At 49.0% G+C, this 15000-nt stretch overlaps 1 protein-coding gene across 1 annotated transcript in view; it reads left to right on the top strand.

The window, feature by feature from the left end:
- Positions 1–15000, top strand: part of LOC113805864 (neurofilament heavy polypeptide) — a 25283-nt gene that overhangs the window by 6261 nt on the left and 4022 nt on the right. The window contains exon 5 of the mRNA XM_070114203.1: positions 9790–9935. Coding sequence (XP_069970304.1) covers positions 9790–9935 — 146 coding nt within the window. The remainder of the gene's footprint in view (positions 1–9789; positions 9936–15000) is intronic.

The raw sequence follows: 15000 nt of genomic DNA, 5'->3' as shown, positions 1-15000 counted from the left end.
CCCAAACCCACTCATTCCTGATGCCCCAAACCCTCACTCCCCAAACCCACTCATTCCTGATGCCCCAAACCCTCACTCCCCAAACCCACTCATTCCTGATGCCCCAAACCCTCCCTCCCCAAACCCACTCATTCCTGATGCCCCAAACCCTCCCTCCCCAAACCCACTCACTCATTCCTGATGCCCCAAACCCTCACTCCCCAAACCCACTCATTCCTGATGCCCCAAACCCACTCACTCCTGATGCCCCAAACCCACTCACTCCTGATGCCCCAAACCCTCACTCCCCAAACCCATTCATTCCTGATGCCCCAAACCCTCACTCCCCAAACCCACTCACTCCTGATGCCCCAAACCCTCCCTCCCCAAACCCACTCATTCCTGATGCCCCAAACCCTCACTCCCCAAACCCACTCATTCCTGATGCCCCAAACCCTCACTCCCCAAACCCACTCATTCCTGATGCCCCAAACCCTCCCTCCCCAAACCCACTCATTCCTGATGCCCCAAACCCTCACTCCCCAAACCCACTCATTCCTGATGCCCCAAACCCTCACTCCCCAAACCCACTCATTCCTGATGCCCCAAACCCTCACTCCCCAAACCCACCCATTCCTGATGCCCCAAACCCTCACTCCCCAAACCCACTCACTCCTGATGCCCCAAACCCTCACTCCCCAAACCCACTCATTCCTGATGCCCCAAACCCTCACTCCCCAAACCCACTCACTCCTGATGCCCCGAACCCTCACTCCCCAAACCCACTCATTCCTGATGCCCCATACCCTCACTCCCCAAACCCACTCATTCCTGATGCCCCATACCCTCACTCCCCAAACCCACTCATTCCTGATGCCCCAAACCCTCACTCCCCAAACCCACTCACTCCTGATGCCCCGAACCCTCACTCCCCAAACCCACCCATTCCTGATGCCCCAAACCCTCACTCCCCAAACCCACTCATTCCTGATGCCCCAAACCCTCACTCCCCAAACCCACTCATTCCTGATGCCCCAAACCCTCACTCCCCAAACCCACTTACTCCTGATGCCCCAAACCCTCCCTCCCCAAACCCACTCATTCCTGATGCCCCATACCCTCCCTCCCCAAACCCACTCATTCCTGATGCCCCAAACCCTCACTCCCCAAACCCACTCATTCCTGATGCCCCAAACCCTCACTCCCCAAACCCACTTACTCCTGATGCCCCAAACCCTCCCTCCCCAAACCCACTCATTCCTGATGCCCCATACCCTCCCTCCCCAAACCCACTCATTCCTGATGCCCCAAACCCTCACTCCCCAAACCCACTCACTCCTGATGCCCCAAACCCTCACTCCCCAAACCCACTTACTCCTGATGCCCCAAACCCTCCCTCCCCAAACCCACTCATTCCTGATGCCCCAAACCCTCACTCCCCAAACCCACTCATTCCTGATGCCCCAAACCCTCCCTCCCCAAACCCACTCATTCCTGATGCCCCAAACCCTCCCTCCCCAAACCCACTCATTCCTGATGCCCCAAACCCTCGCTCCCCAAACCCACTCATTCCTGATGCCCCAAACCCTCACTCCCCAAACCCACTTACTCCTGATGCCCCAAACCCTCACTCCCCAAACCCCCTCATTCCTGATGCCCCAAACCCTCACTCCCCAAAGCCACTCATTCCTGATGCCCCAAACCCTCCCTCCCCAAACCCACTCATTCCTGATGCCCCAAACCCTCCCTCCCCAAACCCACTCATTCCTGATGCCCCAAACCCTCACTCCCCAAACCCACTCACTCCTGATGCCCCAAACCCTCACTCCCCAAACCCACTTACTCCTGATGCCCCAAACCCTCACTCCCCAAACCCCCTCATTCCTGATGCCCCAAACCCTCACTCCCCAAACCCACTCATTCCTGATGCCCCAAACCCTCCCTCCCCAAACCCACTCATTCCTGATGCCCCAAACCCTCCCTCCCCAAACCCACTCATTCCTGATGCCCCAAACCCTCACTCCCCAAACCCACTCATTCCTGATGCCCCAAACCCTCCCTCCCCAAACCCACTCATTCCTGATGCCCCAAACCCTCCCTCCCCAAACACACTCATTCCTGATGCCCCAAACCCTCACTCCCCAAACCCACTCACTCCTGATGCCCCATACCCTCACTCCCCAAACCCACTCATTCCTGATGCCCCAAACCCTCACTCCCCAAACCCACTCACTCCTGATGCCCCAAACCCTCACTCCCCAAACCCACTCATTCCTGATGCCCCAAACCCTCACTCCCCAAACCCCCTCACTCCTGATGCCCCAAACCCTCCCTCCCCAAACCCACTCATTCCTGATGCCCCAAACCCTCACTCCCCCAACCCACTCCCTCCTGATGCCCCAAACCCTCACTCCCCAAACCCACTCATTCCTGATGCCCCAAAACCTCACTCCCCAAGCCCACTCACTGCTGATGCCCCAAACCCACCCTCCCCAAACCCACTCATTCCTGATGCCCCAAACCCTCACTACCCAAACCCACTCATTCCTGATGCCCCAAACCCTCACTCCCCAAACCCACTCATTCCTGATGCCCCAAACCCTCCCTCCCCAAACCCACTCATTCCTGATGCCCCAAACCCTCACTCCCCAAACCCACTCATTCCTGATGCCCCAAACCCTCCCTCCCCAAACCCACTCATTCCTGATGCCCCAAACCCTCACTCCCCAAACCCACTCATTCCTGATGCCCCAAACCCTCACTCCCCAAACCCACTCATTCCTGATGCCCCAAACCCTCACTCCCCAAACCCACTCACTCCTGATGCCCCAAACCCTCACTCCCCAAACCCACTCATTCCTGATGCCCCAAACCCTCCCTCCCCAAACCCACTCATTCCTGATGCCCCAAACCCTCACTCCCCAAACCCACTCATTCCTGATGCCCCAAACCCTCACTCCCCAAACCCACTCACTCCTGATGCCCCAAACCCTCCCTCCCCAAACCCACTCATTCCTGATGCCCCAAACCCTCCCTCCCCAAACCCACCCATTCCTGATGCCCCAAACCCTCCCTCCCCAAACCCACTCATTCCTGATGCCCCAAACCCTCCCTCCCCAAACCCACTCATTCCTGATGCCCCAAACCCACTCATTCCTGATGCCCCATTCCCTCACTCCCCAAACCCACTCATTCCTGATGCCCCAAACCCTCACTCCCCAAACCCACTCATTCCTGATGCCCCAAACCCTCCCTCCCCCAACCCACTCATTCCTGGTGCCCCAAACCCTCACTCCCCAAACCCACTCATTCCTGATGCCCCAAACCCTCACTCCCCAAAGCCACTCATTCCTGATGCCCCAAACGCTCCCTCCGCAAACGCACTCATTCCTGATGCCCCAAACCCTCCCGCCCCAAACCCACTCGTTCCTGATGCCCCGAACCCTCACTCCCCAAACCCACCCATTCCTGATGCCCCAAACCCTCACTCCCCAAACCCACTCATTCCTGATGCCCCATACCCTCACTCCCCAAACCCACTCATTCCTGATGCCCCAAACCCTCCCTCCCCAAACCCACTCATTCCTGATGCCCCAAACCCTCACTCCCCAAACCCACTCATTCCTGATGCCCCATACCCTCACTCCCCAAACCCACTCATTCCTGATGCCCCAAACCCTCACTCCCCAAACCCACTCATTCCTGATGCCCCAAACCCTCACTCCCCAAACCCACTCACTCCTGATGCCCCGAACCCTCACTCCCCAAACCCACTCATTCCTGATGCCCCAAACCCTCACTCCCCAAACCCACTCATTCCTGATGCCCCAAACCCTCCCTCCCCAAACCCACTCATTCCTGATGCCCCAAACCCTCACTCCCCAAACCCACTCATTCCTGATGCCCCATACCCTCACTCCCCAAACCCACTCATTCCTGATGCCCCAAACCCTCACTCCCCAAACCCACTCATTCCTGATGCCCCAAACCCTCACTCCCCAAACCCACTCACTCCTGATGCCCCGAACCCTCACTCCCCAAACCCACTCATTCCTGATGCCCCATACCCTCACTCCCCAAACCCACTCATTCCTGATGCCCCAAACCCTCCCTCCCCAAACCCACTCATTCCTGATGCCCCATACCCTCACTCCCCAAACCCACTCATTCCTGATGCCCCAAACCCTCGCTCCCCAAACCCACTCATTCCTGATGCCCCAAACCCTCACTCCCCAAACCCACTCACTCCTGATGCCCCGAACCCTCCCTCCCCAAACCCACTCATTCCTGATGCCCCATACCCTCACTCCCCAAACCCACTCATTCCTGATGCCCCAAACCCTCACTCCCCAAACCCACTCATTCCTGATGCCCCAAACCCTCACTCCCCAAACCCACTCATTCCTGATGCCCCAAACCCTCACTCCCCAAACCCACTCACTCCTGATGCCCCAAACCCTCACTCCCCAAACCCACTCATTCCTGATGCCCCAAACCCTCACTCCCCAAACCCACTCATTCCTGATGCCCCAAACCCTCACTCCCCAAACCCACTCATTCCTCATGCCCCAAACCCTCACTCCCCAAACCCACTCATTCCTGATGCCCCATACCCTCCCTCCCCAAACCCACTCATTCCTGATGCCCCAAACCCTCACTCCCCAAACCCACTCATTCCTGATGCCCCAAACCCTCACTCCCCAAACCCACTCATTCCTGATGCCCCATACCCTCCCTCCCCAAACCCACTCATTCCTGATGCCCCAAACCCTCACTCCCCAAACCCACTCATTCCTGATGCCCCAAACCCTCACTCCCCAAACCCACTCATTCGTCATGCCCCAAACCCTCACTCCCCAAACCCACTCATTCCTCATGCCCCAAACCCTCACTCCCCAAACCCTCACTCCCCAAACCCTCACTCCCAAACCCACTCATTCCTGATGCCCCAAACCCTCCCTCCCCAAACCCACTCATTCCTGATGCCCCAAACCCTCCCTCCCCAAACCCACTCATTCCTGATGCCCCAAACCCACTCATTCCTGATGCCCCAAACCCTCCCTCCCCAAACCCACTCATTCCTGATGCCCCAAACCCTCCCTCCCCAAACCCACTCATTCCTGATGCCCCAAACCCACTCATTCCTGATGCCCCAAACCCTCCCTCCCCAAACCCACTCATTCCTGATGCCCCAAACCCTCCCTCCCCAAACCCACTCATTCCTGATGCCCCAAACCCACTCATTCCTGATGCCCCAAACCCTCCCTCCCCAAACCCACTCATTCCTGATGCCCCAAACCCTCACTCCCCAAACCCACTCATTCCTGATGCCCCAAACCCTCACTCCCCAAACCCACCCATTCCTGATGCCCCAAACCCTCACTCCCCAAACCCACTCATTCCTGATGCCCCAAACCCTCACTCCCCAAACCCACTCATTCCTGATGCCCCAAACCCTCACTCCCCAAACCCACTCATTCCTGATGCCCCAAACCCTCCCTCCCCAAACCCACTCATTCCTGATGCCCCAAACCCTTACTCCCCAAACCCACTCATTCCTGATGCCCCAAACCCTCACTCCCCAAACCCACTCATTCCTGATGCCCCAAACCCTCACTCCCCAAACCCACTCATTCCTGATGCCCCAAACCCTCACTCCCCAAACCCACTCATTCCTGATGCCCCAAACCCTCACTCCCCAAACCCACTCATTCCTGATGCCCCAAACCCTCCCTCCCCAAACCCACTCATTCCTGATGCCCCAAACCCTTACTCCCCAAACCCACTCATTCCTGATGCCCCAAACCCTCACTCCCCAAACCCACTCATTCCTGATGCCCCAAACCCTCCCTCCCCAAACCCCCTCATTCCTGATGCCCCAAACCCTCCCTCCCCAAACCCACTCATTCTTGATGCCCCAAACCCTCCCTCCCCAAACCCACTCATTCCTGATTCCCCCAACCCTCACTCCCCAAACACCCTCATTCCTGATGCCCCAAACCCACTCATTCCTGATGCCCCAAACCCTCACTCCCCAAACCCCCTCATTCCTGATGCCCCAAACCCTCACTCCCCAAACCCACTCACTCCTGATGCCCCAAACCCTCACTCCCCAAACCCTCACTCCCCAAACCCACTCACTCCTGATGCCCCAAACCCTCCCTCCCCAAACCCACTCATTCCTGATGCCCCAAACCCACTCATTCCTGATGCCCCATTCCCTCACTCCCCAAACCCACTCATTCCTGATGCCCCAAACCCTCACTCCCCAAACCCACTCATTCCTGATGCCCCAAACCCTCCCTCCCCAAACCCACTCATTCCTGATGCCCCAAACCCACTCATTCCTGATGCCCCAAACCCACTCATTCCTGATGCCCCAAACCCTCCCTCCCCAAACCCACTCATTCCTGATGCCCCAAACCCTCCCTCCCCAAACCCACTCATTCCTGATGCCCCAAACCCACTCATTCCTGATGCCCCAAACCCTCCCTCCCCAAACCCACTCATTCCTGATGCCCCAAACCCTCCCTCCCCAAACCCACTCATTCCTGATGCCCCAAACCCTCACTCCCCAAACCCACTCATTCCTGATGCCCCAAACCCTCACTCCCCAAACCCCTTCACTCCTGATGCCCCATTCCCTCACTCCCCAAACCCACTCATTCCTGATGCCCCAAACCCTCACTCCCCAAACCCACTCACTCCTGATGCCCCATACCCTCACTCCCCAAACCCACTCACTCCTGATGCCCCAAACCCTCACTCCCCAAACCCACTCACTCCTGATGCCCCAAACCCTCACTCCCCAAACCCACTCATTCCTGATGCCCCAAACCCTCCCTCCCCAAACCCACTCATTCCTGATGCCCCAAACCCACTCATTCCTGATGCCCCAAACCCTCCCTCCCCAAACCCACTCATTCCTGATGCCCCAAACCCTCACTCCCCAAACCCACTCACTCCTGATGCCCCAAACCCTCCCTCCCCAAACCCACTCATTCCTGATGCCCCAAACCCACTCATTCCTGATGCCCCATTCCCTCACTCCCCAAACCCACTCATTCCTGATGCCCCAAACCCTCACTCCCCAAACCCACTCATTCCTGATGCCCCAAACCCTCACTCCCCAAACCCACCCATTCCTGATGCCCCAAACCCTCACTCCCCAAACCCACCCATTCCTGATGCCCCAAACCCTCACTCCCCAAACCCACTTACTCCTGATGCCCCAAACCCTCACTCCCCAAACCCACTCATTCCTGATGCCCCAAACCCTCACTCCCCAAACCCTCACTCCCCAAACCCTCACTCCCAAACCCACTCATTCCTGATGCCCCAAACCCTCACTCCCCAAACCCACCCATTCCTGATGCCCCAAACCCTCACTCCCCAAACCCACCCATTCCTGATGCCCCAAACCCTCACTCCCCAAACCCACTTACTCCTGATGCCCCAAACCCTCACTCCCCAAACCCACTCATTCCTGATGCCCCAAACCCTCCCTCCCCAAACCCACTCATTCCTGATGCCCCAAACCCTCCCTCCCCAAACCCACTCATTCCTGATGCCCCAAACCCTCACTCCCCAAACCCACTCATTCCTGATGCCCCAAACCCTCACTCCCTAAACCCACTCACTCCTGATGCCCCAAACCCTCACTCCCCAAACCCACTTACTCCTGATGCCCCAAACCCTCACTCCCCAAACCCACTTACTCCTGATGCCCCAAACCCTCACTCCCCAAACCCACTCATTCCTGATGCCCCAAACCCTCACTCCCCAAACCCACTCATTCCTGATGCCCCAAACCCTCACTCCCCAAACCCCATTCATTCCTGATGCCCCAAACCCTCCCTCCCCAAACCCACTCATTCCTGATGCCCCAAACCCTCACTCCCCAAACCCACTCATTCCTGATGCCCCAAACCCTCCCTCCCCAAACCCACTCATTCCTGATCCCCCAAACCCTCCCTCCCCAAACCCACTCATTCCTGAGGCCCCAAACCCTCACTCCCCAAACCCACTCATTCCTCATGCCCCAAACCCTCACCCCCCACACCCCCTCAATCCTGATGCCCCAAACCCTCCCTCCCCAAACCCACTCATTCCTGATGCGCCAAACCCTCACTCCCCAAACCCACTCATTCCTGATGCCCCAAACCCTCACTCCCCAAACCCACTCATTCCTGATGCCCCAAACCCTCCCTCCCCAAACCCACTCATTCCTGATGCCCCAAACCCTCGCTCCCCAAACCCACTCATTCCTGATGCCCCAAACCCTCACTCCCCAAACCCACTCATTCCTGATGCCCCAAACCCTCACTCCCCAAACCCACTCATTCCTGTTGCCCCAAACCCTCCCTCCCCAAACCCACTCATTCCTGAGGCCCCAAACCCCCACTCCCCACACCCACTCATTCCTGTTGCCCCAAACCCTCCCTCCCCAAACCCACTCATTCCTGATGCCCCAAACCCTCGCTCCCCAAACCCACTCATTCCTGATGCCCCAAACCCTCCCTCCCCAAACCCACTCATTGCTGATGCTCCAAACCCTGACTCCCCAAACCCACTGATTCCTGGTGCCCCAAACCCTCGCAGCCCAAACCCACTCATTCCTGATGCCCCAAACCCTCACTCCCCAAACCCACTCATTCCTGATGCCCCAAACCCTCCCTCCCCAAACCCACTCATTCCTGATGCCCCAAACCCTCACTCCCCAAACCCACTCATTCCTCATGCCCCAAACCCTCACTCCCCAAACCCACTCATTCCTGATGCCCCAAACCCTCCCTCCCCAAACCCACTCATTCCTGATGCCCCAAACCCTCACTCCCCAAACCCACCCATTCCTGATGCCCCAAACCCTCACTCCCCAAACCCACTCATTCCTGATGCCCCAAACCCTCCCTCCCCAAACCCACTCATTCCTGATGCCCCAAACCCTCGCTCCCCAAACCCACTCATTCCTGATGCCCCAAACCCTCACTCCCCAAACCCACTCATTCCTGATGCCCCAAACCCACTCATTCCTGATGCCCCAAACCCTCGCTCCCCAAACCCACTCATTCCTGATGCCCCAACCCCTCCCTCCCCAAACCCACTCACTCCTGATGCCCCAAACCCTCACCCCCCAAACCCACTCATTCCTGATGCCCCAAACCCACGTATTCCTGATGCCCCAAACCCTCACTCCCCAAACCCTCACTCCCCAAACCCACTCACTCCTGATGCCCCAAACCCTCCCTCCCCAAACCCACTCATTCCTGATGCCCCAAACCCTCCCTCCCCAAACCCACTCATTCCTGATGCCCCAAACCCTCACTCCCCAAACCCACCCATTCCTGATGCCCCAAACCCTCACTCCCCAAACCCACTCACTCCTGATGCCCCAAACCCTCCCTCCCCAAACCCACCCATTCCTGATGCCCCAAACCCTCACTCCCCAAACCCACTCACTCCTGATGCCCCATTCCCTCCCTCCCCACACCCACTCATTCCTGTCGCCCCGAACCCTCGCTCCCCAGACCCACTCATTCCTGAAGCCCCAAACCCTCCCTCCCCAAGCCCACTCACCCCTGGTGCCCCCCACCCTCAATCCCCAACCCCACTCATTCCTGATGCCCCAACCCCACGTATTCCTGATGCCCCAAACCCTCACTCCCCAAACCCTCACTCCCCAAACCCACTCATTCCTGATGCCCCATACCCTCCCTCCCCAAACCCCCTCACCCGTAATACCCAATGCCTACCCACCCAATACTTAATGCCCACTTAATCCCAACCCCCCTCCCCCCTCTCTCTCCGCAGGACCCCCCGCTCAGCGTCCTCGCAGTCGTGGCAGAGCGAAGGGAAGCTACACACGCGCGTGACCCGCCGCTCGACCTCGCTGGAGGACGTGAGCCGCGCCATCCCGCAGGTCAAGAATCCGGGCTCGCTCAACGCCCTCACTGTGGGTCAGTCGCCGCTCGTGGAATCGCTTTCTCCCTTTTCTTATTCTTGTTATTTTTTTCTTTCACTTATCACTCTCTCCCTTTTCTTATTCTTGTCGTTATTTTTTTTCTTTCACTTCTTCAGCTATTCACTCTCTCCCTTTTCTTATTCTTGTCGTTATTTTTTTCTTTCACTTCTTCAACTAATCACTCTCTCCCTTTTCTTATTCTTGTCGTTATTTTTCTCTTTCACTTCTTCAACTAATCACTCTCTCCCTTTTCTTATTCTTGTCGTTATTTTTTCTTTCATTCTTCAACTACTTTCTTGTTTTTTACGGAAATTAACAGTATTCTGTTGATGTTGGGTTTCTGCTTGTCGTTATTTTTTTCTTTCACTTCTTCAACTAATCACATTCTCCCTTTTCTTATTCTTGTCGTTATTTTTTTCTTTCACTTCTTCAACTAATCACTCTCTCCCTTTTCTTATTCTTGTCGTTATTTTTTTCTTTCACTTCCTCAACTAATCCCATTCTCCCTTTTCTTATTCTTGTCGTTATTTTTTTCTCTTTCACTTCTTCAACTAATCACTCTCTCCCTTTTCTTATTCTTGTCGTTATTTTTTTCTTTCACTTCTTCAACTAATCACTCTCTCCCTTTTCTTATTCTTGTCGTTATTTTTTCTTTCACTTCTTCAACTAATCCCATTCTCCCTTTTCTTATTCTTGTCGTTATTTTTTTCTTTCACTTCTTCAACTAATCCCATTCTCCCTTTTCTTATTCTTGTCGTTATTTTTTTCTTTCACTTCTTCAACTAATCCCATTTTCCCTTTTCTTATTCTTGTCGTTATTTTTTTCTTTCACTTCTTCAACTGATCCCATTCTCCCTTTTCTTATTCTTGTCGTTATTTTTTTCTTTCACTTCTTCAACTAATCCCATTCTCCCTTTTCTTATTCTTGTCATTGTTATTTTTTCTTTCACTTCTTCAACTAATCCCATTCTCCCTTTTCTTATTCCTTCGTTATTTTTTTCTTTCACTTCTTCAACTAATCGCATTCTCCCTTTTCTTATTCTTGTCGTTATTTTCTTCTTTCACTTCTTCAACTAATCCCATTCTCCCTTTTCTTATTCTTGTCGTTATTTTTTTCTTTCACTTCTTCAGCTAATCCCATTCTCCCTCTTTTCTTATTCTTGTCGTTATTATTTCTTTCGCTTCTTCAACTAATCACTCTCTCCCTTTTCTTATTCTTGTCGTTATTTTTTTCTTTCACTTCTTCAACTAATCACTCTCTCCCTTTTCTTATTCTTGTCGTTATTTTTTTCTTTCACTTCTTCATCTAATCACTCTCTCCCTTTTCTTATTCTTGTCGTTATTTTTTTCTTTCACTTCTTCAACTAATCACTCTCTCCCTTTTCTTATTCTTGTCGTTATTTTTTTCTTTCACTTCTTCAACTAATCACATTCTCCCTTTTCTCATTCTTGTCGTTATTTTTTTCTTTCACTTCTTCAACTAATCCCATTCTCCCTTTTCTTATTCTTGTCATTGTTATTTTTTCTTTCACTTCTTCAACTAATCCCATTCTCCCTTTTCTTATTCTTGTCGTTATTTTTTTCTTTCACTTCTTCAACTAATCCCATTCTCCCTTTTCTTATTCTTGTCGTTATTGTTTTCTTTCACTTCTTCAACTAATCACTCTCTCCCTTTTCTTATTCTTGTCGTTATTTTTTTCTTTCACTTCTTCAGCTAATCACATTCTCCCTTTTCTTATTCTTGTCGTTATTATTTCTTTCACTTCTTCAACTAATCACTCTCTCCCTTTTCTTATTCTTGTCGTTATTTTTTTCTTTCACTTCTTCAGCTAATCACATTCTCCCTTTTCTTATTCTTGTCGTTATTTTTTTCTTTCACTTCTTCAACTAATCACTCTCTCCCTTTTCTTATTCTTGTCGTTATTTTTTTTCTTTCGCTTCTTCAACTAATCACTCTCTCCCTTTTCTTATTCTTGTCGTTATTTTTTTCTTTCACTTCTTTAACTAATCACTCTCTCCCTTTTCTTATTCTTGTCGTTATTTTTTTCTTTCACTTCTTCAACTAATCACTCTCTCCCTTTTCTTATTCTTGTCGTTATTTTTTTTCTTTCACTTCTTCAACTAATCACTCTCTCCCTTTTCTTATTCTTGTCGTTATTTTTTTTCTTTCACTTCTTCAACTAATCCCATTCTCCCTTTTCTTATTCTTGTCGTTATTTTTTTCTTTCACTTCTTCAACTAATCACTCTCTCCCTTTTCTTATTCTTGTCGTTATTTTTTTCTTTCACTTCTTCAACTAATCCCATTCTCCCTTTTCTTATTCTTGTCGTTATTTTTTTTTCTTTCACTTCTTCAACTAATCACTCTCTCCCTTTTCTTATTCTTGTCGTTATTTTTTTCTTTCACTTCTTCAACTAATCCCATTCTCCCTTTTCTTATTCTTGTCGTTATTTTTTTCTTTCACTTCTTCAACTAATCCCATTCTCCCTTTTCTTATTCTTGTCGTTATTTTTTTCTTTCACTTCTTCAACTAATCACTCTCTCCCTTTTCTTATTCTTGTCGTTATTTTTTTCTTTCACTTCTTCAACTAATCCCATTCTCCCTTTTCTTATTCTTGTCGTTATTTTTTTCTTTCACTTCTTCAACTAATCACTCTCTCCCTTTTCTTATTCTTGTCGTTATTTTTTTCTTTCACTTCTTCAACTAATCACTCTCTCCCTTTTCTTATTCTTGTCGTTATTTTTTTCTTTCACTTCTTCAACTAATCCCATTCTCCCTTTTCTTATTCTTGTCGTTATTTTTTTCTTTCACTTCTTCAACTAATCCCTCTCTCCCTTTTCTTATTCTTGTCGTTATTTTTTTTCTTTCACTTCTTCAACTAATCCCATTCTCCCTTTTCTTATTCTTGTCGTTATTTTTTTCTTTCACTTCTTCAACTAATCACTCTCTCCCTTTTCTTATTCTTGTCGTTATTTTTTTTTCTTTCACTTCTTCAACTAATCACATTCTCCCTTTTCTTATTCTTGTCGTTATTTTTTTCTTTCACTTCTTCAACTAATCACTCTCTCCCTTTTCTTATTCTTGTCGTTATTTTTTTCTTTCACTTCTTTAACTAATCCCATTCTCCCTTTTCTTATTCTTGTCGTTATTTTTTTCTTTCACTTCTTCAACTAATCCCATTCTCCCTTTTCTTATTCTTGTCGTTATTTTTTTCTTTCACTTCTTCAACTAATCCCATTCTTCCTTTTCTTATTCTTGTCGTTATTTTCTTCTTTCACTTCTTCAACTAATCACTCTCTCCCTTTTCTTATTCTTGTCGTTATTTTTTTTCTTTCACTTCTTCAACTAATCCCATTCTCCCTTTTCTTATTCTTGTCTTTATTTTTTTCTTTCACTTCTTCAACTAATCCCATTCTCCCTTTTCTTATTCTTGTCTTTATTTTTTTCTTTCACTTCTTCAACTAATCCCATTCTTCCTTTTCTTATTCTTGTCGTTATTTTCTTCTTTCACTTCTTCAACTAATCACTCTCTCCCTTTTCTTATTCTTGTCGTTATTTTTTTCTTTCACTTCTTCAACTAATCCCATTCTCCCTTTTCTTATTCTTGTCGTTATTTTCTTCTTTCACTTCTTCAACTAATCACTCTCTCCCTTTTCTTATTCTTGTCGTTATTTTTTTCTTTCACTTCTTCAACTAATCACTCTCTCCCTTTTCTTATTCTTGTCTTTATTTTTTTCTTTCACTTCTTCAACTAATCCCATTCTCCCTTTTCTTATTCTTGTCGTTATTTTTTTCTTTCACTTCTTCAACTAATCACTCTCTCCCTTTTCTTATTCTTGTCTTTATTTTTTTCTTTCACTTCTTCAACTAATCCCATTCTCCCTTTTCTTATTCTTGTCGTTATTGTTTTCTTTCACTTCTTCAACTAATCCCATTCTCCCTTTTCTTATTCTTGTCGTTATTTTTTTTTTCTTTCACTTCTTCAACTAATCACTCTCTCCCTTTTCTTATTCTTGTCGTTATTCTTTTCTTTCACTTCTTCAACTAATCCCATTCTCCCTTTTCTTATTCTTGTCTTTATTTTTTTCTTTCACTTCTTCAACTAATCCCATTCTCCCTTTTCTTATTCTTGTCGTTATTTTTTTCTTTCACTTCTTCAGCTAATCACTCTCTCCCTTTTCTTATTCTTGTCGTTATTTTTTTCTTTCACTTCTTCAACTAATCACTCTCTCCCTTTTCTTATTCTTGTCGTTATTTTTTTCTTTCACTTCTTCAACTAATCCCATTCTCCCTTTTCTTATTCTTGTCGTTATTTTTTTCTTTCACTTCTTCAACTAATCCCATTCTCCCTTTTCTTATTCTTGTCGTTATTTTTTTCTTTCACTTCTTCAACTAATCCCATTCTCCCTTTTCTTATTCTTGTCGTTATTTTTTTCTTTCACTTCTTCAACTAATCACTCTCTCCCTTTTCTTATTCTTGTCGTTATTTTTTTTCTTTCACTTCTTCAACTAATCCCATTCTCCCTTTTCTTATTCTTGTCGTTATTTTTTTCTTTCACTTCTTCAACTAATCCCATTCTCCCTTTTCTTATTCTTGTCGTTATTTTTTTCTTTCACTTCTTCAACTAATCCCATTCTCCCTTTTCTTATTCTTGTCGTTATTTTTTTTTTCTTTCACTTCTTCAACTAATCACTCTCTCCCTTTTCTTATTCTTGTCGTTATTTTTTTTCTTTCACTTCTTCAACTAATCCCATTCTCCCTTTTCTTATTCTTGTCGTTATTTTTTTTTCTTTCACTTCTTCAACTAATCACTCTCTCCCTTTTCTTATTCTTGTCGTTGTTATTTTTTCTTTCACTTCTTCAACTACTTTCTCTTTTTTTTTACGGAAATTAACAGTGTTATGTTGATGTTGGATAATGTCATTCTTATTATCAATTATTAAGATTATTGTGTAGATATTGTTACTGTTGTTATTATTAGGAACATCTGTGTCATCTCTATTATCATGGAAATTATGGTTGTTATCATTATGGTTCTCATCATTAGTATCGTTGATG

Source organism: Penaeus vannamei, chromosome 35 (genome assembly GCF_042767895.1).
Source record: "Penaeus vannamei isolate JL-2024 chromosome 35, ASM4276789v1, whole genome shotgun sequence".
Lineage (NCBI taxonomy): Eukaryota > Metazoa > Arthropoda > Malacostraca > Decapoda > Penaeidae > Penaeus > Penaeus vannamei.
This window is presented reverse-complemented; position numbering and strand designations above follow the sequence as displayed.